The following is a 27,859-nucleotide window of genomic DNA, read 5'->3' as shown; positions in this document are numbered from 1 at the left end:
AATATGATATTTTAGGCCAGAAATATGAGATAAAAAATTGAAAATATTTAATATAATAATCATAATTGAAATTAAGACTTAAAGCTATCAGGATCATTTTTATTCAGGTCTCATAATCTATTGATGAGAAAAAAAATAATTATGAGAATATTTTATGAGAGCTTTTATGAGGAAAAATAGGATCAAAACAAAATAAGATTTTAAAACTTATGGCATTAAATTCTAAACTATGATATAAGAATTCAAAATCATGGGATAAAAAGTCAAAGTACAGAAGAAATTTTATAGTAATGAGAAATTAATTCATCATCATTTTTTTTTCAAACTCATACAGCTAATTGGTAATCTATAACTTTGACTTTTCATCTCAAAAGTATGAGAAAAAAATAATTACGATGATAAATCGTCATTTTTTATTAAATTAAAAGTCAAAGTTTTGAGATATTATGAGATTAAAATTCTAATTTACAAGTTAGCCATTTGTGATTTTGAAAGAAAAAATCAAACTAATGAGATAAAATATAAAAAAAAAAATCTGAGTTCTAGTTATGAGGTAAGAAGTCAAAATTATGAGGAACATGAGGCAAAATTAGAAGGTAGTATCACCTCACAACTTTAAATTTTTATACCATAACTGATCTTCTTGATTCATAATTATGACTCACGTTTTATACTAATGAGTAAAAAAGAGGTTTGTTTTTTTGAAAAGGCTAAGGTCTTGTTTTATTTTCTACTGGCAGATTTGGGCTTCCATAGAAATCTGTGTTTGGTAGTGATCATAAATTCTGCCTCTGGACGACACAAAACCCTCCACTGGTCACGAAACGCTTACACAATAAGAAAGAACCCCATGCATTGAACTCTAAATCCTAAACCTACAGAAACACGATTGTGCCAAAGACGCAGAATTTACAATTTTACCGTCAGATCAGCTGAGTGTAACGTTTCAAACAGCCTGAACTTCAGCTCAGCAACAAAGAGAGTGTCAGTGGACCAGTGTGTGGTGCACTAAATAATCTGACTCTGGGTGCACACGTGTGACTGTGTGTGACTGTGTGTGTGTGTTTACTGTGTGTAGGGTGTACAGGTAGTTAGAGGAATAGTTTGGCTGCTTCAGGATTTCTCTCCCTTTGTTTCTGATTTCTTGCAGAGAGTTGGATCAGAGGATTTGACTCTGATGTCCGGCTGTTAAACAAGAGGGTATCAGCCGTTTAAAAATGCAGCTCTCTGCAAAAAAAGCAAGATGAGAGATTTCCTGAAGTGTCAAACTATCCCCTCTCAGTCAGCCTCCATCCTTTCAAAGTTTCTAGTGGCAGTTTCTGGCAGCACAGCACTTATCAGAGAGTCTTTGTCATGTACATGTTCCTGCGGTTTAACGGGTGAAACCTCAGGCTGGTGGAGGAGTGAGGAGCAGGTACGATGAGTAATGACGAGAACAGTGGCATGCGAAGGTCAGTAAACCCCTGTTGGTGTTACTGTGTTTAACATTTCTGGGTTTCTACTTTAAGTTTTCAGAACAAGTGGACCTGATGCATGCCTCCAAATAAAGTTAAAGAAGGTTAAACTTGCCGGCACGAGAGCAGCAAGTTGCCAGAAAGTAAAAGTGGATGAAGGCCTTGATTACCAGAAAATGTGCTGTCAAGGATTTCTTATTATGGAATGTTTTAATATTCTTTGTTCACCCAGGTAAGTAATAGTGTTCTCTATATAGATTCATTATGTTTTTCCTGCAGTCATAAAACATTACAGAAAAGTTGAAACATCACACAAATACACGGACATTGAACACAACAAGAGAGCATTCACTACATGTATTTCTTTTTTAAAAACCAGTAGGCAAAGTAGCCCATCCCTCCCAGCGAGCCCATGAGAAAAGACGCCCCGAAGAAGGATGGCGGCTTCTTTTTTACCATCCGGAAGGCGTTGGGTAGGACCGCCGACAGGAGCGTCGTGTGGATGTCGCCCAAGACCTTGCGGAAAGCGTAGCGTTTTTGCACACGCAGAAAAAAGGACTGCAGGTTGGGTCGGCTGCCGTCCTCCCAGTATTTCTTAGAAAGTCCCAAGAACTTGAGCCTGTGCAACAAGGCTCCGAGGCAGACATCAGCTAGTGTAAATTCAGGTCCACAAAGCCACAACTCACACTTCTGACCTGCAGAGGGAAAACATGTCATGGAAGCATCATTGGAAAGATCAGAAAGACTGATGATTATTTAACTTCAGGCTTACCTTGATACTCTAGTTTTCTTTTCTCCAGTTCAGCCTCCACTTGATCTAGAACCATCGCTAACTCCCCCAGGATTTTCTTCAGGTAATTCACATTATCGTGGTCCAAGATTTTTGCCTGTGTAAATTTCAGAGACAGAAACATTCATTGAAGCATTCACGTCTGAGACCACACTGGTGTAGCAGTGTAGCATTTATTTAAGTAAATCTAAAAGTCAGAGTTCATTTCACTTATTTAATCCCTAAATAAAGACACTAATCAGAATTGTTTACACATTCTTATGTAAATTAATTCAATCATCCTGAAATGCAGAATAAAATCCATGTTGTTCAAATCAATTTATTCATTTTACAATGTAGTCAATTCAATAAAATGCATTCTTTTCTTTTCTTTCCTTTTCTCTGTACTATACTCATTAATTTATTTTTCTAACTTTTTTATAAGACTTTATTTTAAAATGTGGGATATATTTGGGTTCAGTGTATATAAACATATGTATTCTTTTTCTCGTCTATGTACTCTTTTTGACAGTTTCTGTTAATCTTTCTTAGTGCCACAACAACCTTTCACCTCTAAGCCAATCAGAATAAATACAATCAGAAACAAGTAGGGAGTATAAGAATAAGAGACAGTAAAAAATAATAGTTAATCCTCCTGGATAATATGAGAGCAGCAGGAAATTTTGAAACTTGCATTAATTTTGGATTATTAAAAGTGAACTACTAAGTTTTGTGCTTTTTTATCCTCAAATTCTATCCCTATCATTTTTCTAGATACTTTGAATATGTTTATTTCTTCTGTCTAAATGAAATGTATTACTTTGGTTGTACATTTTTTTGTTTATTTTTATTCTTTGGTCTTAATCTATTTTATTTACTTTTATTCCCTTTTATTTGTTTTTATTTGCTTTTAGTTGTTTTTACAATGTTTTCTTTTATGTGTCTGTTTTTATGTATCTATTTTTATCATTTTAATTTTTATCTACCTGTACAGCACTTTGTTTACAGCTCTGGTTGTTTTTAAAAATGCTCTATAAATAAAGTTGGTATGGTATGGTATGGTACTTTTTTTTTTTTTTTTAAGAAATGCTTTTTAAAGGGTCATATTTGAAATAGTTGTGCGTTTCATACAATCATTTTACTGTAATATAATAATTATTTTTCATATTTTTTTCGACCAATCGATAAACAGGTAGTTTACAAAGTTAAATAAAAAAAGGAAATAATTCTCGAAAAAAAAATCAAATATAAATTAACAAATCACCCGCCGTGTAAATTTACTGTGCGTAGTGACGTCACACAGACGCAAGATACGTCTGCTTCTTCTGTCATCTTATAGCTGTTAATTTGTTTGACGATTAATTAAACATTAATTAATTAAACAATTAAACATCCGTTCTTTCCGTACCTTTACTCAATTTTGTACAGAATTACCGCCGTTTACTCGGATTAGGAAAATGTCAAAACTCTTACTGCCCAGCCGTTAGTGCTCAGGCACGAACCGACGTAGTTAGCTTTTTAACCAATGAGAGAATCATTGATGGTGGCAGTTCCAGCGAGCCAAGGAAGTCATGAAGATATTGCGATACGAAACACGAAGAAAAAAATCGGACTAAAGAGAAATTTCCGGAGGAGCAAGATCACACAAACACCAGAACTAGCTACTTCTCTGAAGCTATGTTTGCTAGCTGCGTAGATGCTGCACTGGACGTAACTCTGCTACTGCTACGGTACGTTCGCGCGTCAGCCGCCATATTGGTAAGGGCAGATCCGTCATGTAAACAGGAAGTCGAGTGAGAACTTTACTGTATAAGGAGCGCTAACGTTTACTATAATCTACAAAACTGTCCTCTTCTGAATCAAATATGGTAAATTTTTTCTGTTTTCAGTAGTTTGCATATTTCTTGTCAAGTATTATTTAAACAAGAAACGCTGTTTGCACTGTGGAGCAATATCATCTACTATTGTTAAATCTTCCATCAGTTAAAAAATGAGTATTTTGTTTATTAGGCTGAACCACTGAAGAATTACCTGTACTTTCCCTTAGATTTAAATAAAAAAGCCTCTGTGTTACAGATTAAGGGAATATATTTGTTGATTGGGATTTAAGTTTTCTCACCCTTCCAAAAAAGTAGCATTTATGTATTATTAATACATAATAATACATATTAATACATAATAATAATGTATTATTTCAGTCAAATCCTAGTAAAATAACTTGGTTTTTCATTAAATATCACAACATAAAAACATATTTTTTTAGGTTTTCTCTACTGTACACAACCTACAGTAATATCTGAATGAAAAGTCATTATTGTTTTCTTTTTTCTTTTTTTTCTTTTTCTTTTCTTTTTTTTCTTTCCTTTTTATTTCTTTCCTTTTTTTTTTTTTTTTTCTTTTTTTTTTTAATCTTTGGAAACACAAACTCACCATGAGTTTCTTCTGCTTGGACAGGTACGGTTCTGTCAGCTGAGGCTCCTCGTGGTCCAACTTCATCAGCTCTGTTGCAGCATTGGCCAGGTGTCCTGAACACACACACACACACACACACACACACACACACACACACACACACACACACACACAAAGCACAAACAAAGGACACACCCATGGTGTCTTTATATACTGTGAGGTATGAAATCATTGCGACCAACTTGAGAATGACAGATCAAAAGAAAGACGTTTTTCTGGTCTTTTGTATCTCAGCAAATAGTAAAATCTACATTTACTTTTTTGATTTGTTGCTCAGGAAAGGACACCACACTGTATTATTGTACATCTTATATACATTTTAAAAATAATCGTACATTGAATCCAAAAATCTAGTATTTTTCAGCCATGGAGCTTCACTGTCATCCAAACACTTGTCACTGAGTCACACTGCTGCTCTGAGTGACAGATTCCTTCATTAGTATTCGCACACAGATCCTGGTTTATTTGACTCAGTCCCACAAACAACGTCCTGCTGCTGTCAATACACAAAGGAGTGTTAATACACCACTGAAAATATTCACTCGTAGAATCATTATTTACTCCTGTTCTGCAGAGCTGGCTGTAAACTCCAGCAAGAGGAAGTGATGTGAGGAGATGTCGCTGTTATTTTCTTGTTCTTTTAGACTTTTCATCTCTATTGGATGGGATATACTAGGCCGGAATTAGAAGATTAGATTAGAAAATTCAAAAATAGCAAGTCATGATGATAAAATTTTGAAAAAGTCAAATGACAGGTGAGCAGGCAGCCTGGCCTCGAGTCCAACCTTTGCCCCCTGTCACATCCCACACATCCTTGTTTCCTCCTCTATCCACTGTCCTGTCCTCTCCAATCAAAGGCATAAAAGCCCAAAACAATACCTTGAATGAAAACTTGTCTGAATTATAGTGTAAAATATTGAAGTCATGAGATCTTAAACCAAAACTGTGATTTCATCTTTTTGTGTGTGTGTGTGTGTGTGTGTGTGTGTTGCCAAGCGCCGCCCCGTTGTGGCTGCCTGTTACAGAAGCTCTCTTTTCTTTGTCCGTTTCTTGTATCATTTTTTCATCTCTTCTTCATCATCTCTGCATTTGGAGAGGATCATTACTTTGTATGGTTCATCTGTTGGTCGTGGACACCAAACCGTTTTTTTGTTTTCAGTGATACTTTTACTATTTTTTGCTCCTGTGTTTGTCTGGAGATCCTACATGTAACCATGTCTGCATTGTTTACGTGTAAAATCAGTTGTTAGCAGCCTGTAGCATGTCAATGCTAACTGGTGCTAGGCCTGATGTTTCCCACAAGGTGAGGAGAAGGAGGTGAGGACGACGTGCTGGTTCTCAGGTGTGAGCAAAGAAGTTACGACATGGACCTGTCCTTCCATCCATCGTTATTGGGAACATAAGATCTATCTCCAATAAGATGGATGAGCTAGCTGTGCTAACCCAGCAACAGAGGGAATACCAGAGGGCAGAGTAGCATCATGCTATTCACAGACATAGCTAACAGAGCTAACACCAGACACCAACGCCACATTGGAAGAGCTTCACCTGCTGTGAGCAGACAGGATCCAGGAGACAGAGACTGAACAGACTGCTGAAGAAGCTCAGTCCTGGACCCTGTGGAGGTGGAGGCTGGCTGACTGGACAATGATGGACAAGCTGTCAGCATCTATTTTCTTATGGAGCTTTTTGCACTTTCTATACACTTTCTTACTTTGGTTTTCTTGATTGCTGCTGTGACGCCCCCTGAATTTCCCTTTGGGGGACTAAAGTATTTTCTATTCTAATCTATTCTAAAAATACAATAGAAAAAGCAAAAATAATAATATAGTGGTCATAACTGTAAAAGTTACTATTCAACACAAAATTTCACCTTCCAGTCTCATAACTTGGACCTTTTATTGACTTGAGACTTTGTCATCACAACCCAGTTTTCTCTTTATTTTACAGACAACATGAGGTCATAGAAACCCTGCATGTTTAGAGTTCTGCCAAAGGATTCAGCCTGATCCGGCTCACTCTGTTGAATAAGATGTTGAGGACGTTACTAGAAAGATGTTTGCTGCTAGGTTGAAGGAACTTGACATTACAAAACGCTGAATTAAGAGATTTTTTGTTTGAGTAGCGTTGAATTACACTGTATGCAAATGAAGTGGAGCATAAAACAGGAATTTGTTGACTGATGATGTGGAAACACTGAGAGGAAGATGGATGGGTTTGATTGATGGAGGTTTGCGGTTTTCTTTTGCTTTTGCAGAGCAGTCGGTCTGTGAGTTACAGCTCATTCAACCTCAAGAGCTTGAAACCTGTCTGTATTATTTCCACTGTGATAGAGTTAAATTGCTGACAGAAAAACTGACGCAGCTTTGCAGACACACGTGCACGGGACAAACAGACGAGCACACTGTCGCAGTAAATCATGCCACTGAAATGCACAAACTGAGAGGATTCTGTGAACTCTGTTTCACTCTGAGTGTTACGCACGCGTCAGTGAACTCAGCTGCTACAATCTGAAGTCCAGACTGCTTCAGTTTTTTACTGAGAGTCCAGACAGACGATGGCTTTTTTGTTGCTGTGTGTTTCGGGTCGACAGTGTGGGCAGGATGATGTCGTTTCATGAAGACTTACTCCGTATTTCTGCGGTGGCATACTTTGGGATCATGGAGTCAGTGGTGAGCTCTGGATGGAGGATGCAGCCGTGTGTGTAAGCGTCCATTGGCAGGCCGTCGAGGAGCTGGCGGTACTGCTGCACGCGCTCATGAAGGGGCGATTCTGCATCGGGTATCAGCTGAGCCACCGAATCTGTGGGAGAAACAACGACGTGAAAAGAGCAGAATAAAGATTTTAATATCCCATGATTCAAAAACTGCATCATCAAATATAAATGTAGATCCATGATGAAAACCTGAGGTTTCTAAGCAACTGTTTTAACGCTTTCTGTCCCCAAATAACACATTTCTCTGTGCTGCAGCTGCCGACAGACTCGTACAGGACGAACGTTACCTGGAAACAGAAAACACCTCCTGCTCCGTGTTTCACAATGCATGATATTTAAACAATACGGAGGCAGCTGAATAGAAAAGATCTCCAGGTGGAAGCTTAAGTCCACAGTAACACATTCTTTTTACACAGAAACTAAATGGTTCCTGTGGCCCATTGTTGCCTGAAGTCTTGTGATGATCATACAAAACAGACAAGTGATACATGGAGAAAAAAAAAAATGTAATTGCAGTACACTTCCAGACCAGCAGGGGGCAGTAAGAAAAATATGTTAGCGTCAAGTAGATTCAGCCTGAACCATTTATGGTTTCACTGAATCAACACTTGGAAGGAGACAAGCTCTGGAGACAACGTGGGTTTAATACACCTGAAATGCTCGACAGATTTTAAATCCACAGCAGAGATCAACCGGTGTTGCAGTTTAAAGAGCGACCCTGTCAACTGGAGACTTTCAGCAAGATGGATCCCTCTGAAATGTCTTTGATTATCATCTGATGAGCAGACTTTGACACTTATATGAAACTAAACCCCTGGACTTCTTCTGTGTTTCAGCAGCTGTTATAAACTGGATATCCACTGACACGTTCATCTGAAGGTCTCCAGTTTACAGGGTCACTCTTTAAACTGGAACACCAGGAGCTGACAGAGACACATTCACACTATCAGGCTCAAAGAAGACCATTGGTTAGGAGGTACTAAACCAAGACCATCACAGCTGGGGGTCATCTTATTGTGGATGGAGGGAGGGGAAAATAAAAACACTGTAACTTCTCAACCAATTAGAAACATTAACCTCTAAAGGACTTTGGAAAGTACAACTGAAATCTTATCAAGTGTTTTTGTCTTATTTTCAGTAAAAGTGTCTTTATATGAGCTACATTCACCTGACCAGTCCAGAAAAATGTATTATTTCAAGTTATTCAAAGACAAAATATTATTTAAAGACAATAATATTTCAAGTTATTTAACAATAAGAAAATTGTTGTTGTTATTGGTTTACTTTTAACAAGCAGTTCAGACCTCATTTTTGTCTTCTAACTTGACGCAAGACGTTCTCTTTGACTGATCAGGTGAATGTGGCCCATGTCAAGTATTATTATACAAAAAATAAGAAAAAAACACTTGATAAGATTTCAGTTTTTTGCAGTGTAAGGAGGGGATTAAATACTTGAGAACTGAATTTAGACCCCGGTTCCTGCTTTTTGAAATGGACAGTTCTTTAAAGGGCTTCTGGGAAAGTTCCTACAGTGGAAAAGCACCAGAACGCAGACAGAATTGTTTCGTTAGAGGGATGCTCTCGTATTAGGTGACACTCCCTAAAAGTTTGACACTATGGGCCAAAATATTTTACTGACTTTACCCAAATTTTTCCCTGCAAGCCCATAAATTACATTTCTACTACACATGAACCGATCGGTCAGTACCGTTTTTCTTAATTTTGAGAGATCAGCGATCGGCCCATCCTTACATATGAAACTGATCTCATGTACCTCCAGGAAGGTCTGACAGCCAACCTTTGTTGCTTTTTGCTCTGAGACCTAAAACTCAGGACACTTTATTGGTTGTTTAAGTTAAAACATAAAGATTGTATTGTTTCACAGGTATTGTTCAATAATTTTCAATAAAATAAGATTGGAACATTGAATCAAATCAATCAATCAATCTTTATTTGGATAGCGCCAAATCATCAAGGTATATGGTGTCAGTTATTAAAAAAGAAAAAGAATCGATATCGGCCCAAATCGGTATGGGCAGGTCAGGCTTTCTAAAGATCGGCGATTGGCCAGAAAATTGTGATCGGTGCACCCCTTATTTCTACACAAAGTTGGTCAGAGTACAGCAGGAAATACTTATTTAAATACACCTCAAGTGAGCTCATATTGCTATGACTTTAGCATCATGTAACCAACCTTATTGTTCACATATGAGATCAGCTGTTAGCAGCCTGCAGCATGTCTATGCTAACAGGTGCTAGGCCCAATGTTCCCTACGGGCTGAGTGTCACATAGTAGCACAAACGAAAACATCCAGAGTTAAAAGAGAGGTTTTTTTAACAATGTCTGCACATCTATACAAAAAACTGTCATTTTAGCAACAGTTCCTGTTTCATGGTCAGCTACTGGTTTTAGAACCTTGCACCAAGGCTCTTACAGCGTTTCTGATGCCATGTCCTGAGGACTTCATGTAGTGATGGGCAGAGCTCCTGAAAAATTACAGCTACTGTAAACTTACCCCAACATTTGAGATGATTTCATGACAGGGTGAGGTTCAGAGGTGCTGTTCTGGAGATTTTCTTCATCACAAACTGAGTCGGCTGGCCTTTTCCTTGTTCCCTGCCTTAATGTAAAGCTAAAGTAAAGCTAATGTAAGCTCAAGCTGCTGGACTGAGCTCCACAGAAGCAGTTATCAGAGAGGTATTGATCTCTTATCTGCCTCCTCGGGATAAAAACACTTTCACACTTTGGTTTTATGCAGAGTTAGTTTCTTAATAGAGTTACATTTTTCCGTCCTTGGCTTTGTGTTAGCACTCTGCATGCTGCTCAGCTGCAAAGGACAGTGTTCAACTCCATGACCTGCCGCTGAGACTCAGTATTAAGCATGAGACGGAGCAGAGTGAGCTTTTATCTCCGTGCAGGGTCACAGCCGGTGCAGCGTGCAGGGGCAAAACTGACGAAACATAGATAGTCTGTTCGAGGATGTTCAGAGGAGCCTGTGGAGGGTGGAGCTGCTTCTGGCGGAGCTCCAGGAAGCTGAGTAATCAGTCCTGGGATCAGCACGCCGCCCTGAACATACCATGTCCCGTAGGTGTTCTGCTGCAGAGAGAGTAGTCTTACTAAACAACAATGCATGGAGAATAAGACCAACCAGCTGAGGTCTTTGCTGTCAGGTTTAGCCCCCTGCAGCATCCCAGCAGCTCTAAAGTAGTCTGAGCTGGCACCATGCTGCTCTGGAAGGGTATAGGAGTCTGTTTTCTGAGACATCTGCACTTTCTAGGCCAGCTGCAGCCCACGTTGCCAGCAGTCATTCGGGATTTACACACCGAGGAAAAGCACGTCTGTAGGTTTGATCTAGCAGATTGACTTCTGGGTAAAAGCACGAGCATGAGGAGTTCTGCTTTGAAGGGGAAGAGTAATTATTTGACATTAATCAGACCTAAAGACAAAGCAAATAAACCATAACGGGTCCCTTAGACTTAAAACTCTCGGGAACAATATACCAGGTCTTCTACATTCTGCAGAAACTCGACAACTCTTACAGCTGACGTCTTGACATTTTTGAGTTCAAAAATCACATTAGAGGACACAAGATACACTACAATACACTTTATTAATCCTCAAAAGGAAATTCAGAGTCACAGCAGCAAAACAAAGTATTATAAAGTATATAGTGCAAAAAAACAAGAATATATAAATGATATAAGAAGTGTTAACTAGAAAAAAAAGGATATCAAAGACAACAGCTTGGCCTCATTTTCCAGTCAGCCTTCACCGCCACAGGGTCCATCATTGCATCATTAGCTATGTCGATGCTACTTTGTCTTCTGGTATTCCCTCTATTGCTGGGTTAGCATGGCTAGCTCATCCATCATTTTGGAGATAGATCTTACATTCCCTATAACGATGGATGGAAGGACAGGTCGATGTCGTCACTTCTTAGCTCACACCGCAGCACCACTGCACCTCTTTCTCCTCAGCTCGTAGGAAACATTGGGTCTAGCACATGCTAGCATTGACATGCTACAGGCTACTAACAGCTGTTGGTTGAGACTGCCTGTTGCAGCAGATCTGTCTTCTTTGTCCATTTCTTGAAAATTTTCTTCTCTTTTTTTGTCATTTTTGCATTTGGAGTGGATCACTACTTCATTTGTTGATCGTGGACACCAAACTGTTTTTGTCTTCAGTGATATTTTTACTGTTTTTGCTCCTGTGTTTGTCTGGAGATCCTACTTGTAACCATGGCTGCATTGTTTACATGTGAAATCAGCTGTTAGCGGCCTGTAGCATGTCAATGCTAATTGGTGCAAGGCCAGATGTTTCCCCAAAAGGTGAGGAGAAGGAGGTGAGGATGACGTGCTGGTTCTCAGGTGTGAGCTAAGAAGTGACGACATGGACCTGTCCTTCCATCCATTGTTATTGGGAACGTAAGATCTATCTCCAATAAGATGGATGAGCTAGCTGTGCTAACCCAGCAACAGAGGGAATACCAGAAGGCAGAGTAGCATCATGCTATTCAGACAGAGACTGAGACTGAACAGACTGCTGAAGAAGCTCAGTCCTGGACCCTGTGGAGGTGGAGGCTGGCTGACTGGACAATGATGGACAAGCTGTCAGCATCTGTTTTCTTATGGAGCTTTTTGCACTTTCTATACACTTTCTCACTTTTGTTTTCTTGATTGCTGCTGTCACTCCTGAATTCCCCCTTGGAGATAAATAAAGTATTTTCTTTTATAAACAATGAGACTATGGTTACATAGTCAAACACAGGAACAAAATAGTAGATACACCACTGCAAACACAACTAGTTTGGTGTCAGTAGCCAACACATGAGAGAATAAAAAGTAAGTAGACAGGCTCCAAATGCAAAGTTGGCAAAAAAGAAGAAAAAAGTTACGAGATGAGGCTAAAGTTATGAGAAAAAATGGTTCAGAATGCAAGAGATGAAATATTTGGGCTGAAAATAGTCTTAAAAATTAAAATCCAGATCCTGATCCTGCCATAAAAACATCCTGATATATGTCGTTCACATCGCCCCCTAGTGGAGAACATGTTCCTCAGTCGGGAGCAGAGTTTGCTGATGTTAATGCAGCACGTAACGCAGCAGAAAACTGACCACTGATCATCTGGTATCAAGAGACACCTGAGGGACAGGTGAGGTTTGATTTCATTGGTGTGTGATGATGTTTGACGGGACAGAAACAGTTAAATCAAGCGTTCATCCGTTACTCTCCGGGTTGATAAATATGTCAGTTGAGCTGCCGGCCCTCTGGACGCTCTGCTCTCCAGGGTAATGAATGGGTGCATAACTGCAGATTCATGCAGAACTTGTTCCCTCAGAAATGAACGCATTAACCTGCAGACGGCGCATAAAACAGCTTAAATTAATGGCTCTGAATGAGAACAAGACATCAAACACCGGGTCAGTTATGGTCCTCTTATTATCCAGCAGGCAGCCAACCAGATCCTCTGCAAAGATTTCAGGCGTCACTGCTCCAGAGACCGAAGCTCAGACCAGAGTCTCCCTCAGGCCATCGCTGGTCGGAGGCTCTCTGTACGTTACATAACATCGTGTTTCAGCTGACGAGTCTATAAGACGCCGCCCACGGATACTGTATCACAACACGGGTAACAGGATTAAGTGTTTCATCTCAGCGTGCTCTTACTCTTGGCTGTTCATCTGAGTCATCTCCTCACAGCGCTCTGTCCACATATTGACAAATCTTTACTTTGTTACACTTGCCGTTAATGGCGATTGCGTGTTTAATAATGGAGTCCCTCGCCGTCTCGTTTGTATCTGTGTCTCATCCTCGAGTGCCGCAAATTTCCCCCCAGAGATCGTTCCAATTTCAACTGATCTAATCATAGGAGTTCATCTCGGTGACATTGCTGCAAAGACATTAGTGCGACGGCTAACGCAGCTTCACAGCACACGCTGACACACACTGACACACGCTGAAACACACTGAAACACACTCCACCAGAACGACAGATGGCCTCCAACTGCTTCCAATAGTCTTTGTTTTCCAAACTGGAAAAATGCAGTCTGATCACAGACCAATGTTGGATCCAAATATCATCTTAATATGTGTCAGTCAGGTTTTAGCTCAGCCAGATTCTGAGGTGGTCCGATTTTCCTTACTTCTGTGGGAATAAACCAACGGGCGACTCCAAAAATGGACAAAATTGATCAAAGAAAAGGCCAAAAATCCTGAATTAACCTGTCAGCAGAAAAATTGTTTGACCTGAAACTAAAAAAAAGCAGAGGAAAAAGTCTGTTTACACAGTAACATTGAGGCACTGAAAATGCTGTAGTATGGATGCCAGGCCTGTAGTTTGCGATGAAGCTGTAGAGACACACCCTCCACAGACCAGAAGAAGTTTCTCCAACTGCTTGTAAACAAAACAGGAGAAGTGCAGAAGTGGTACAACAGCAGATTTCGTTGAAATGAAGTCGGCAGATTCAGCAGCATAAGCACAACACGGTGGTCCTCCATGGTACGCACGTTATATATATATATTTTGTGGGAATTAAGTAGTATATCGTATGCACAAATTATTATTTTCTTTTTACCATGTCATGTCTGGGGCTCCATGGTTGCTACAAAAACTGCTCCCCCTGGTGGCTGGCTGCAGTATAGGTCAAACACTCAGTCTACCCAGTCATTCCAGATGGGCTGTGGTCAAACTTTAAAAAATTAATACACTTTGTAGAAATGTTTCTCACATCCCTATGCTGTGGTGATATGAAGATATTATTAGGCTGTGTTGTGTTTAAGTTCCTCTTTTTTCTGAAAAGTTTCTTGTTCATTAGTTATACAACATTAAAAACAAGGTTTTATGTCACATTTAGCGATGATTGACAGCTGCTGTTCTGATGTAGTTTTTGCTGGATTAGTAAAATTTGTCGGAAACGAGAACCAAACAAAGATTAGTGTGAGTACAGGTATTGTGTATCTGGACGATATCTGCCTTATCTATCAGTACTAGAGGTCGACCGATATGGGTTTTTTGGGGGCCGATGCCGATGCCGATGCTTTCCAAATTTGGGCAGCCGATGCCGATATGCATAGCCGATTTTTCCAATTTGATATTCAGGCCGATTGTTAAATAAATATATATTTAGCAATTTCTGAGCAACTAAAAGAAATCTATTACAACAAGTGGTGTCCAGTCCTCTGAACATTTATTCAGCTTTCAAAACAATGACATATTTTGTCTGAGTAAACACACAATGTAACAAGCAGTAGTAAACATTCACACTCTTCTTAAAATGTCAAAAAAAGAAATTTAAACTTATTAATATAATTTGAACAAAAGTATGTAATGTATCCAAGTGGTTCCACAAGTTTGAGGTGCTCATCTTTTTTGTGCCTGATCAAAAATTGCGTCATTTTATACAATGGATCAAAAATCTGCTTTTTAAAAGAAAATACAGCCGATGGCCGATAGAGACAAATGTCCAGATATCGGCCCGATTTATCGGCCGGCCGATATATCGGTCTACCTCTAATCAGTACTCATGAAGGCTGCCTATACCAACAGCTGTTATTAAAGGTGGATAATCTTTTGTCGAGTTAGTCCTCCTTGCCACTAGTTGGCACTACATCCCTGCAGTTTGACAACAACGGCAAATGTGCGTCAGGTCCCCGTCAAATAGCAAAAACGAACCAAAAAAAGTCAACAGTTTTATTCAAAACTTCACTTTATTTAAAAAAAAAAAAAAAAACTAAAACTGACAGTTGTTAGTTTTATTTTGCACTTTTTTAATTCGTTAAACACAAATCGTAAACTCATAGAGTTGTTTGTGTTTTATTTTGGACTTAACAGCAGAATAACTGTGATGTCATTGTTCGAAATGATTGGTCACTGTTGATTAAAATTTTATGTCTCAAAAGTAGTAGTGCTATTGACATAGGTGAGTACTCATGCTGGTATCAGTCTAAAAAAAAGTGGTATTGGACACTCTCAATATTTTGTCGCCTGGCTCGACTCAGATTCTCTCAGAGTCCCTGAGAGTCTGTTCTGCACAGGCTCTAGCTGCACAATGGCGGCGCCTGTGACGGGGGCATTTTGGCTTCAAAACCGTACAATGGTAAATGGCGGAGCCACGCTGTCCACTCTATAAACAGACTATGGTCACGGCCTCCACCTTAGGTCAAAGTACTGTTTGTAAAACCACGTCATAATGAAATGTATGAGTTGGATCTTACCTCCCACAAAGTTTTTCTCCAGATAGTCTATAATCTGGTTGTAGTCACTGATGATGGTGTCCCCGTGCAGAAAGACGGGCACCTCCTCCCCCAGGTTCAGCCTCATGAACCAGGGCTCCTTGTGCTCCTGCAGCGGCAAGCTCACATCCCGCTCCTCGCAGACCAGACCCTTCTCGTTTATGACAAGACGTACCTGCAATCAGAGAAACACGCAGCATGAAACTATGAGAGAAAGATGAGACGTGAGGAGCTTTAATTTACTGCGTTTTCTTCTTAAAAATCAGAAGCAGGCAGCACCAAACCTTTTCCTTTTAATAGAAATTAAAAGTTTAACATGAACCGGATGAACTCCAGGATCAGGGATCAGACAAATGAGGGGCTTTTAAGCGTGCTAAAGTTTGACCAAAAACCCTCCAGGACAGTTCGGCTGCACAGCAAGCAGGATGAAGGATAAGCCAAGGTCCACAGAGAGCTATTAGCGGAGACAAGATTAATGAAAGGAGATGACACCTGCACCATAAAGAGCTACATTTAGCTGCTTAAAGAGGGGCAGCAAAATGAGAGTTTGGCTCAACACGAGCGGGACAGCGTCATGAAAACAAATGATTCACAGCAGAGGACGACAGGAACAAACTCTGGGAGCAGGATGAAGACAGAGAAGTTTAGAAGCGTCACATCACAGATTTCTGTATTAATCTGTGGGATAGTTCAGCCTCAGTCTCACACAGCTGAGGTCTCCCTCGGTGATGCCCACTAAACACACTCACTGCTGGATGTTACATAATAATATTAGTCACTCCTCAGTAATGATGCCAAGTGGTTCAGCTGCTGGAGCAGCACAAATAAAGACTCAGACTGAACAATAAAAGTCTGTTAGAGCCGATACCACTCGTGTTTTTACAAACGTTCACTTTCAAGGAATTTATAGTTACAGATTTTCACTTTTAGAGATGAACAAAGTGCGTCGACATTTATTGGACACAGTTCAGTCCGCAGTTAAAGGAGCTGAAATTCGATGTTTTCTCTTCTTAATGAAAGTTCAAAATCTGCAACCAGGAAAGTGTGCGTGGACACCTTGATCCATGACGCTCAGACAAGATCAGTCAAGAGTTGGAGGCTGAAACTCATAATGAGACACTTTAAATCAGAAAGCTGTAACAAGAAAGTGTGTAAAACTACATGACATGGAGATCTTTGCTCACAATTAAAGACTTCAACAATCTATCTGTCAAAGAAAATGGAAAAAGTGGTTTGACTTCAAAACCCAGAAGAAAGTCTGCGGAGAACAGACTGTTTACGAGGAGGCTACATGGACTTTTGTTACGCCAAAGTTGTTGTATAACATGTTCTTTTGTTATAACTTCATAAAGAAAAGCAAATGAAATATAATTATAAAAAGAATAAAATAAAGGAAGGATTTCTTAACAAAAATTCATGATTCAAAATCATTAACAAATCCCAATACTTCGAGACATGGATTTCTTTCTACCGCCCCTAAAAAACACCTAGACAGGCCAGCTGCAGACCTCCACTCTCTGCCAACTCCTCCACCGTCAAAAGGAAGTGACATCAGGATATGAAGTAAAAATTTCAAAATAAAAGTTTCCATCAGAGTAACGTTGGGTAGTTCCAATTTGCCTGCATTCTGATGACATTAGTCAACTTGATTCCAAGTTTTTTAGCTTAGAAGACGATAACAGTTTCCCCAAGAAAACTTTGATTCAGGATTTTCAGCTTAAAATTTTACTGAAGAACACAAAGAAATGTACATTACAATCTCACACCACATTCCTGTTCAATACATTGAACATGTTACACATCTCCTAATATACCAAAAGAAATATGCAAAAAAAAAAAATAGTGCTAACTTGATGCTAACGTATCTGACAAATTGTATTAATATGCTAGCGGTTAGCATGTATTGTTATAACTTAGGTTTTAAAACCAGAATTTAAACTTTTATTGCAGAAACATATCATTGCTAGTCTCAATACTCAAAACTGTAAATGTCAAAATACTAACAGACTAATTTTTTCCAACTGGAAAATAAAATAAACTCTTCATGCAGGCTATGGCTCAAATTATTGCTATTACGGCTTCAAGACACTAGATGGCCTACTTCAGTCAATAACATATAACAAAACAATTAATAGACGTCAGGTGACGTGTGATTTTTTAATTATTTTTATTTAGCCATTTCCAGAGATATCCTGATCCATTGACCAATTTTCTCGTTGTTGGCTCAATAAAATGCTGTTTGAGGTTTTTTTGTTTGTTTGTTTAACTTCACATCCTTTTGCCACTTCCTTCTGACAGTGGAGGGGGTCTTAGGGTCTCTTTACACAAAAACAATTTCAGGGTGAAACGCAAAAGTTTTGTTGTGTTTTGGCCTTGTGTTTATATGGAAACAGCGTTTTAGCTGACCTAAAACTTAAATTTTTGAAAACTGCCTCCAGAGTGGAATTTTTTCTGAAACACTGCCCACACTGTTGCTGTGTAAACAGTAAGCTGGTGGAAACGCTGACATCACGCTCGGCTATGATCGTCGTGGACTACCATGTTGAGCTTGTGCAGCTCAATCTGCTGAATCTGTGACTGTCTTCAACAAAATGAGCATCTGTTGCTCCACTTCTGCTCTGAGTATTCATCAATACACCAGATGATCGGCCCAACTCTACTTCAGTGGAGATCTACCAAAAGATACTTCTGGACAAGACAGTTATAGCACCACCTACAGGTCTGGCATGCTTACTACAGCATTTTCTTTAAGATTTCTTTCTCAGTAAACAGGGCCTCAGAGCGGAGCCTACAAGAGAGTTGACTGAGAGTGTAGGTCTACAGCTGAACCTCCACTGCTTGATCTCAACTGCTTTAGTTTTGACTGAAAACCAGCAGCACCAGCACAAAAACAGCAGCATAACTTTAACGGACGCGGGCCTGAAGGCTTTCAGATTCACATCTCTCATTAAAAAACTCATAATAGACCTGACAGACGTGTGGTTGAAGCACACGGCAGATGGCCGCCAGTGCCCTGAGCGGTTAGAGCGTGGACTGGACATTGCTGCATTTCACTTCCTGTGTGCTCCCAAAACTCTGGATTCTCCCCCCAAAAAAAGGTTATAAAACACAACACACAGTCTAAGTCTGTGCACTTTTTCTGATTGTTTGACCCTCATTAGGGTCGTGGTTTTCATCGGGAGGGTGTGCTTGTAGCTCACCTGTTTGAAGTGGACATATCATGCTTGTTTCTCCTTTTCACTATACCAGACTAGGATGCCTGTAAAGCATTTCTGCCCTCAGTACAAGTCATTTAGTTCCTTCATTGCCCCACAATAGCGTTCTCAATATCCTCAGTTTAGGCCATTCTGAAGATCTTGTTGAAACGCTCCGTTTCCAGAATGACCTCCAGTAACCTCGCAACGTCACAGCCCTTTGTGCTCTGATTGGTCAGTTCTATCAGAGGGGCGGAGGGGGTAGAGCCAGGGGGCGGTTTTTGCAGCATGGTAGTATTTACAAAATCGCCATATTGAATGGAGCAGACCGAGCGAGTTTGCTGGTTGCCAAAACGTCACCGTAAGGCATTGATAGCACTAATAAAATGGCAGAGTGTAGGATACGTCCTTTTGTATTGGACCCCGAGTCAGACCCGGACGGTTCTGCAGCTCAGGAGGAAGAAAATCCACCTGGACACATATCATCTCTGGATGCTTCAGTGTGGTGAGTCAAAGCGGTACTGTAACATGTAGAGTTTATACGTGGAAATATAGGCAGACTTCACCAATAAACTATTTCTATAACAGGTCTCCATCCTGCTCCTTCACTTTTCTCTGTCTCTTTTATCCATCATGCTGAAAGTGTCGTCTAAAGATCGCCTCTACCGTCAGTTTCTCACTATGTTATTACCGCAGCATTATTGTGGTCCAGGTTCACAGTGCATGTCAGAACAAGAACGCAAATATCACAGTCTCACAAGTATTACAACGTCTACTAAAACTACAGTGTTTTAACTGCTAATTCACCATGTAAAGCCGAGCTGCTCAGCAGAGCAGAGTCCCTGCATCCAGCACTCAGTCAGTCGGCTCTTGGTGGGTGTATCCCTCGGTGGTGGTTGTGTGACTAACTGACATCACAGAGGAGGAGCTGCTTTATCAGATTACTCCAATAAAAAGAGAGGATCCTCGTGTCGTCACGACGGTCGAAATCTCGCGGCCATCTGGCAATGACCTATTTTCAGAGGCATCAAATCTCATTCTAGGATATCAGAAAAAATACAATATCTCATTTTTTGAAAATTCAGGAGGTGAAAGATCTTGTTTTCAAATTTATTATATTATATGTACGTATCAAATCAGGGATCAGCGTGATATGTCCCATTTAAGTGCAAGCCTTCAGTGAAGCACACTCAAAATCTGGCACCGACTTTTACTGCACGTCTCCCTCGAAACCCTCCAAAAACTCTCCCATGAAGCTCATCTTTGGATCATCGATGATTCACCTGCTAACATGACGTAACAGCAGAGTCCTGCACTGAAGGTGTAAATCTGCGACCTGCAGGCCCCTCAAGTTGCCAGTTCTGTATTGATCTGAAGAGCCGGCCTCTCAACCTGCTGTTAGTCCAAAGCATCCAGCTCCATACGTCTCTATCTCCTTTTATCTCCTGCGCTCACGCTGCTCTTGAGTTATATGAATACACCGTGTGACCCACTTCAGTCGGTCGTGGAGTTTTATAAACTCAGTGCAGGAGAGATTTGATGGATCAGCTTCCCGTGAACGTGCTGCAGCGTTCCCAGACGGGTAAATAATCCCACTGATGACGCCGTCTTCCTCTTTGTCTCATTTCTGAAGTGTTTACAGTTCATTCTCCTCAGACAAAAGTTTTCAAGTTACACAAGATCGACTAAATATAACCGCGTCTGTCAAGGTGCTTCGTGTTCATCGTGACCAGTCGTGAAAGCGAGCGTTCGCTTTGTGTTGAGTCACAAAAGCATCCAGAGTGTACAGCCGCGTTCTCGGCCTCTTAATCTCATGAAAGCGACTCCATCCGTCCAAACATCAGCTTGCATAACAAAAAGAAGCGATACAGAGAACGTTTAATGGGATTGTTGTGCGTTTCACAGCTGCAGCTTCACCCAAACTCTGCACATTGTTCCAAATTTACGAGCCGGGTATCGTCGCTTCCTCGACAGCAGACGCGCACATGATGGAGGAGCCACTTCAGATGCTGCGGCTCCAGGATTGAAGTGATAATGGTGACAGTGAGCCCGGTGTTCACCCTCTGTGCTGAGTGACAACCGGCACAATCAGCGGCTCAGACTGAAGTGGCTGCGTGCCAACAACGAGGCCGTTTATAAGAGAACTTCAAACTGAGCAGCGACTCAAGGTTGTCTGACTTAAGAGGAGAGGAATACACTAAAACAGCAGCCCTCCATTCACAGAGCTGGAGCAGTGCATGCTGGGAAGTGAGCAGGGATGGAGGATGTGTTTCGCTGCTTCTCATGAGAGGAGTAATCCTGTAATGTGGAATATGATACAGAGCAGAGCTGATGATAACTCTTATAACTGATTCATCTGCAGATTAGCCCTCTTAAGTCCCGCCCCCTTTTCAATGTGCTCCAATAAGAGTTTACGCTTCCCTACTTCCTGTTTTACCACTGCTCACTTAATCTATGAAACAGAAAGTTTATTTCACACACAGTCTGATGGAAGTCAGGCCAACTATCATGAAGATGTCTGCATCAAAATGAAGTGAGTATTGGACCGAGTCGCTTTGAGCCTGAGGCTGAAGTGACATTCATGTGCCTGCATGAAAAGTGTCATGTTTTATCCTTTTCTTAAACAAAAACAAAGTCAAGAAGAAAAAAAAACATTCAGTGGGTGAGTGGGTTAAAAAGTAAAAGACTCCCATTCAATTCAGGAGTGTTGGCAGGTATGAATAAGAGTGGGCATTTCAAGCAGTGATACTTTTTGATAGTCTCTGGCAACTATTTAGCCCTTTTTCTACCATGCGGTCTGGTACAGATCAGTACAGTTTGGTACAGGTTGGATGAGTAAAACCTGATCTTTTTTGCATTTCCACAGCCAACCATGTCCTTCTTGGTAGGCGGGGTGTAAGACAGATGCTGATAGCCCTCTCATCTACGAAATATTTTGATAGCATAGCAGCACGACACAGTAAAAAAATGCCAACGATGGAAGACATCCAGCGATTTGTCTTCTTTGTGATTGGCATGTAGCTCTTTGTTACAAAGAACAATCAACCTTTGTTTCTTTATTACCACTGTCGCACAGGAAGTGACACTTCTTTGGACCAATCAACAGACTGCAGTGTTTTTAGCTCCACTCTGGGGTAAGATTAGTATAGCTCTGTTTCCACCAAGGGGTTCAGTTCCATTCATCTCAGCACGGCACACATTTTATTAGGGATGCACGATATTGGATTTTTGCCGATATCCGATATGCCGATATATCGAAACCCCTTTTGGCCGATACCGATACCGATAATCACAAGTTTGTTTGTTTTTTTCACTGTAAAGAAAGCTAAGTCTATCCTGTACTAGAATTTATATGTTACTCTAATTGTGACGGTCTTATTTGTTTAAGAAACACATAAAACAAGACAAAAAACATTTGATTCTACCATAAATAAGAAATGTATTATTTTTTCAAACTCAAGACTTTCAGTATTGAAATACAGAAAAATAATTTCTTTAGATCACATGAACTTTAAATGTACAATGCATTTTTAAACATAACCAAGTAGCATTTGATTATTTTAGAGCTACTGTAACAACCTGGTGACAGACACAGAGCTCTGCAGTGCAAATAAATGAAGTGCTACATTTTATTTAAGGAGCTTATTTTTCAGATGGAAAATAATAATAATCCTAACTGAATAGCACATTATCGGCAGAAATTTTCAAATCTGCCGATACCGATAAACATGTTTTTAAGCTTTTATCAGCCGATACCGATATTGTGCCGATAATATCGTGCATCCCTACATTTTACGGCTTTTCCCTGACTAATCCCGGGACAGAACCCCAAATAACCCAGGCGAACCGTTCTACTTTTTGGCAACCTTCCGTAGGGGTGCCAGTCTTGGAAGGTGGAGCAACACACTGCAGACCGTTGATTGGTCAAAAGAATCCTCACTTCCTGTGCAACAGCGGCTGCATTTCTCCTGGCGGCACACAGACTTCTCTGAAACAAAACTTGATTGTTCTTTGTATCAAAGAGCTACATGCCAATCACAGAGAGGACGAAATGCTGCATGTCTTCCATCGTTGCTCTTTGTTTACTGTGTTGTGTTTTTCTTCTTCGTTGGATTTATTAGCGGGGTAAACTGTGTCACGCTGCTACGGCGTCACGCTATTGTTTAATAGCTGCGGCTTTCGGCATCTGGCTTACACGCCGCCTACCATGAGAGGGCACAGTTTGCTGTGGAAACGCAAACAGGATCAGGCTTAACTGTACCAAACCGTGCCAAACCGCACTGAACCAGCCGGACTGCTTGGTGGAAACGCAGCTTTTGTTGTACCACGGTAATTTCTGTGGCTTTTGGTCTCTGATTGGTTGGCCACCCCTGATTTAGCTAATTTTGAGAGACTAAAAGCCTTTGCACACCAACAGGGATGTGAATAAACAGCACAAAATTGTGAAAAATTTGGAGGTGTCATATTCAATCTCCACAGCTGTTCTCCTCCAGGCGTTGTTTTTGTAATCGTCGTCTTTGTAGTTTTTGTCTTTTGTCATAAAGAACCAGGTGCTAGGACACAAACACAATCAATGTTGAATATTTTGGTACTTGTCAACAACAAGCGTTTTGATTGGTCAGATGTGAACTCGTCACAAGCAAAACTTTGGAAAAATCTACCTTGGTCTGAAAAAATAAAAGTCACAATTTCAGCGAAAAATGTTAAAATATTAGCGCGAAAAACACACGACTGGTGTGCAAAGGGCTTTAGACCCTGAATTTTTTTTTTACAGCATTTACTTTGCTCACTGTTTGCAGACACTTTGCAGATATGCCCTCCCACCTGCAGCACAATTATCAGCTAATCTGGTCTATGGGCTTCAAAGAGACAAAAGAATAACAGAGTATAACTACCGACTCAGTCAGAAGATAACCTCTAGACATGTCCTGTTTTTTAATCCATCCATGACATCCGGGCAGAGAGTTCTTTTTAAATAGTCTAATCTCATTATTCCCTTCAATATTTATGCTGTTAACAAACACCATCAATCACCAGCTCCTGTCAGGGGAACACGAGTCCGCTGACAAGTCAGGGGGCTGGATTCATCAGTGTAGTCAGTGACACGCTTCGACACATATCAATCAAAAACACCCCAGAGCCCGGAGTCTTCAAACTGCCTCTGGTGTTCCACCAACGCCCAGAAACATCGTAAGAAATATCTGTATCACATATTTAAAACTACGAACAAGTGCTGTTTCAATCAACAGTTTCGGCAACAGAAGCAGCGTTTGGCTCCGTTAAATCAGACCAGTTAGCTTTTTTAAAACTCTGAATTCACAATGAAGCCAGAGCACCTGGTGTTTTGGAGTCAGGAGTGACAGTGCTAACTGGAGACCTTCAGCTGAACATGTCAGTGGTTTTTCACTTGGAGTCACCAGTTAAAGATGCTATGAGGAGGATCTGTTCTAAGTGGACTAGCTCGCCCCCTTCTGGCCCGGAGTCTCCACACACTGTCGTAAAGACGTGACTTTTAACCAGGAACAAATTTTCTTTGTTCAAGTCAACTTTTTACCAGATACAACGCAACAGGGTAAGGTATTTATTAGTACAGTTACGTAGCGTGACATCAAGCAAACGTTTTAGTAGCCGGCTTTATGTAGTGCTATCGGCAGCCTGGTGCTCGGACCTATCTGTAGGCTAACGTAACAACAAGTAAACACTGTCAGTTTGTAAGTAGTTTAGTAGCCGTTTATATTTAGCGCAGCTGGCAGCCTGGTGCTCTAAGACATGTCCGTAATGTGTAACGTTTGTTAATCCTGGTTAGCTATGTCCTGCTAGTCATCTACCAATCAGAGCTAACGTAACCTTACTCTTCATTTTATTGATAGACTCTCAAGTTTTCATGTAGGTTGGAATCAACATTAGCACAAATAGTTTAGCCCTTTTAGCCTTTAGCTCGTGCTCTATCACTCTCCTGTTTATCTTTCTTCTGCTCTTCTGTCCTTTTTCTGTCTGACAGTTACGCTCCGGTGTCCACGATCACTACATAATTAATCACAGAAATCCGTTTTCAGCAGAGAAAAACACAGATCTTTCTTCTCACTGCAAAACTTTGTCAGCTGGTGTGGTGTTGTCATAGAGACCCGATCGGGACGCTAAGCCTGTTACCTGTCTGTGTGCTCGTCTTTGGTTTAAGGGGTTTCCGATTTACTGACACGAGTTTATATCTTCATATTTGACGTAATGTCATCATAAACATAGAGGGACTTGTTTGTAAATGTTGGATTTCTCCTCTAAAATGTCTGTCAACAAGGCTGTAAACATGCTTTAAAAACAGACATTTTATATGGAACCTAATGGGACTCTTGGGCAGTTACAGCAAGCCTCAAGTGGACACTCGAGGAACTGCAGTTTCGTTTCTGCTTTACTGTTATGTCTTCATTTTTCGACACCAAAGGATGCTGTTTGGATTGTTTTTAACTTAGCTTAGCTTAAATTAATACGCCTTTAACTGGATTTGACTCAAGAATTGAAAAACCTCACATTAGGTTTGGCTGTTTTGGGCTTCCGTAGCCCCCCTCTTTAATAAACCAAGCATTAGTGAAGCCCTTTAGATCACACATTAGCCTGCAGAGCTGTCTTTTAGCTTTATGCTGCTTGTTTTAAATAGCTCAGAGTTCAAAGTCAACATTTTTACAGCACATGCGCACTGAGCAGGAGAGGCACAGGTGAACGCTTGCCAAGGTAATCAAAGGCAGACTTCAAGAAGCCATAAAATGCCAACATATGGTCGGGATGAGCTGCAGAGAGGGGGGAGATGGCCTTTGGTTTGTTTTGCTCATCGTTTCAATCAATTATTTAGGATGTCATGTTCCAGAGCACGTAAAGGTGGAAACCACATCCATCAGGCACGAGCAGATTAAAGGTGAAGCTGAAAACACACGCAGGTGGATTTATGCAGGCAGCAGAATATTGAACACATATCGAGGAAAGGAGAGCCATGCTGCAGCGCTCCTGAACGCCTCACACAGCAGATCTGCCCAGCTGCAGGATCATATTCATATTCCGGAGCTCTGTGCACGAGTAAACATGCACAACAACAACAACCAACATGCTGTGATCATAAACAAACACAGCAGCTCCACGCTCCAGCCCCACATCATGCAGAGGGACGTGGAGCCACCTCCATTTTCAGCCTGTGTGTTTTTTCCTCCCCCCTTACCTTTTGGGAGGTGAAAGACTGCGTCCAGTGGTACAAAACCAGCCTGTCTTTGTTGAAGGGTTTGGGCTCCGTCGTCGGTTCCTCGCACTCCTCCCCGTCTGTGATTTTTCCGTCTTCATCCATGGCTGAGATGGGCCACCAGCTACAGTTGGTGGGGGTAACATGGTTGGAAGACGCCATGACAGAGCGTTTTGTGCGTGTGGAGGAGAGGAGAGGAGCGAGGAGGGAGAGAAGAGGAGAGAGAGAGAGAAAGAGGAGGGAGAGGAGGAGAGAAAGAGGAGGGAGGGAGGGAGGGAGGCTTTCAGCAGCTCAGCAGCATCGCTTCATCCGGACGGACAGCTCCGGTGCTGAAACCTGCCGAACAAAACCAGCCAAATAAACCCTCCTCTGCCTCCTAAATTCACATTAACTCCTCATTCAGCCTCAAACACTCGCTGTTGGAGCCGCGTGGAGCCGTGTTACATCACGCCACGAGCCACACGCAAACATGCGCGGTGCAGAGCCGCTTCAGTGGAAGGTCAACCTGCTCCCTGTAAGGACACGGAGGCTTTGAAATGAACGGGCTGGAGGCAGAAATCAATCATACTAATCATACATATGTATATGTTCATGCAGCTGCAATAAAACTTAGTAATAACCCAAAGAAACACGAGTTTAAATCTGTGACAACTTCCGTTTGGTTCTGCTCCATTTTACTCCACAGAAGATTTTCCAAAAAAAACACGATGTACTTTTTGAGACCTACGTTTAGTAACAGGAAACTTCTAAAGTAGGATTCACTTAATTTAACAAAATATATTTTGCCGTTTATATTTAATTAAAGTCTGTAAGGTCGACCATAGACCCCTCCTTGTGTTTCCCTTTGGACGGTTTTTCCTCTAAACCAAACCAAACTAAGCATCGAAATTTAAAAAAAAAAAAAAAAAAAAAAAAAAAACTTTTTCTTTAATTTTTTTTATTGAACTAAAATAGCTTTCATTTCTTTACTAAAAAATAGCATCGACAGATTGGAAAGATTAAGGTATCCGTTACAGAAGAGGACATAATGATTGAGTTGTTTGACGTCAGTGCGTGATGACGTCAACGTGTACTCTTAAAATACCGTTAAGATTTATGTTAGCAGTAAAATTTCATTTCCTCAATCATTTCCGATTTTTGATTGGTAGCCTACTCTCCTCTGGTGCGTTTTTTTTTTGACATTTTTTTCACTTAACTTTTATTTATCATAAAAAAAATACATTTATTATATACATAAATATTATTTTATGTGCATAATCCTGTATTCTATTTAGTTTATCATGGGAAGTAGTTCATATCATGTAAAATAGTTTATTTACTTATTTACTAATTTATTTATTTATTTATTTTTGGGTGATTATGTGCTAAAGTTTCACCCAACTACTCTCATTTCTTCATTTCTTCATCTTTTAATTTAAGGCTCTTTTTCTGCATTTGTTTTAAATTAAGTATTTGTTATAAACAGTTTACGGTTTTGATATTTTTTTAACTTTCATTAAAATTATACGCTGGCAAAACAATTTCCATAGAAGTTTATCTTATACAAAAACAAAAAATAAATAAAAAAAATATATAATTAATCATAGGATTTGTAATTAATTGATCTAATTAATGGCATTTTAAAAGAAGGTGTTTTCCACGCAAAAATGACAGCAACTCGATAAATCACAGCCTGAATAGCTAAATTTAATTCTGAAATATTATTCTTTGGGAAATTTTATCATCTTGATGCGACCTTTGACCTTTAAAACCATCTGCTGATCGAAATTCAAAACATACAGGGCTGTCAGGACTGGAGCCATG

The 27,859-nt window shown here is 40.4% G+C and overlaps 1 protein-coding gene across 1 annotated transcript; it reads right to left on the bottom strand.

Moving 5' to 3' along the window:
* Nucleotides 1-409: 409 nt before the first annotated feature.
* gdap1l1 (ganglioside induced differentiation associated protein 1-like 1) lies at nucleotides 410-26,515 on the bottom strand. The gene is made up of 6 exons (XM_074682350.1): nucleotides 26,039-26,515; nucleotides 15,623-15,815; nucleotides 7,324-7,497; nucleotides 4,654-4,748; nucleotides 2,227-2,341; nucleotides 410-2,149 (listed from the first exon to the last, which is right to left on the bottom strand). The coding sequence occupies exons 1-6, from the start codon at nucleotides 26,216-26,218 to the stop codon at nucleotides 1,806-1,808; spliced, it is 1,101 nt and encodes a 366-aa protein (XP_074538451.1). The 5' UTR covers nucleotides 26,219-26,515; the 3' UTR covers nucleotides 410-1,805.
* Nucleotides 26,516-27,859: the final 1,344 nt, after the last annotated feature.

This window comes from Halichoeres trimaculatus, unplaced genomic scaffold (genome assembly GCF_033239565.1).
Source record: "Halichoeres trimaculatus isolate MK-OKI-2021-1 unplaced genomic scaffold, fHalTri1.1 fHalTri1_scaffold_11, whole genome shotgun sequence".
Classification (NCBI taxonomy): domain Eukaryota; kingdom Metazoa; phylum Chordata; class Actinopteri; order Labriformes; family Labridae; genus Halichoeres; species Halichoeres trimaculatus.
This window is presented reverse-complemented; position numbering and strand designations above follow the sequence as displayed.

Excerpts from the sequence above, each read along its gene's own strand:
- gdap1l1 (XM_074682350.1), bottom strand. The coding sequence starts at position 26,218 with ATGGCGTCTTCCAACCATGTTACCCCCACCAACTGTAGCTGGTGGCCC. Across the intron at positions 7,498-15,622 it reads GGAGAAAAACTTTGTGGGAG|ATTCGGTGGCTCAGCTGATA; the intron begins GTAAGATCCAAC and ends TTTCTCCCACAG. Across the intron at positions 4,749-7,323 it reads TGCCACCGCAGAAATACGGA|GACACCTGGCCAATGCTGCA; the intron begins GTAAGTCTTCAT and ends GTGTGTGTTCAG.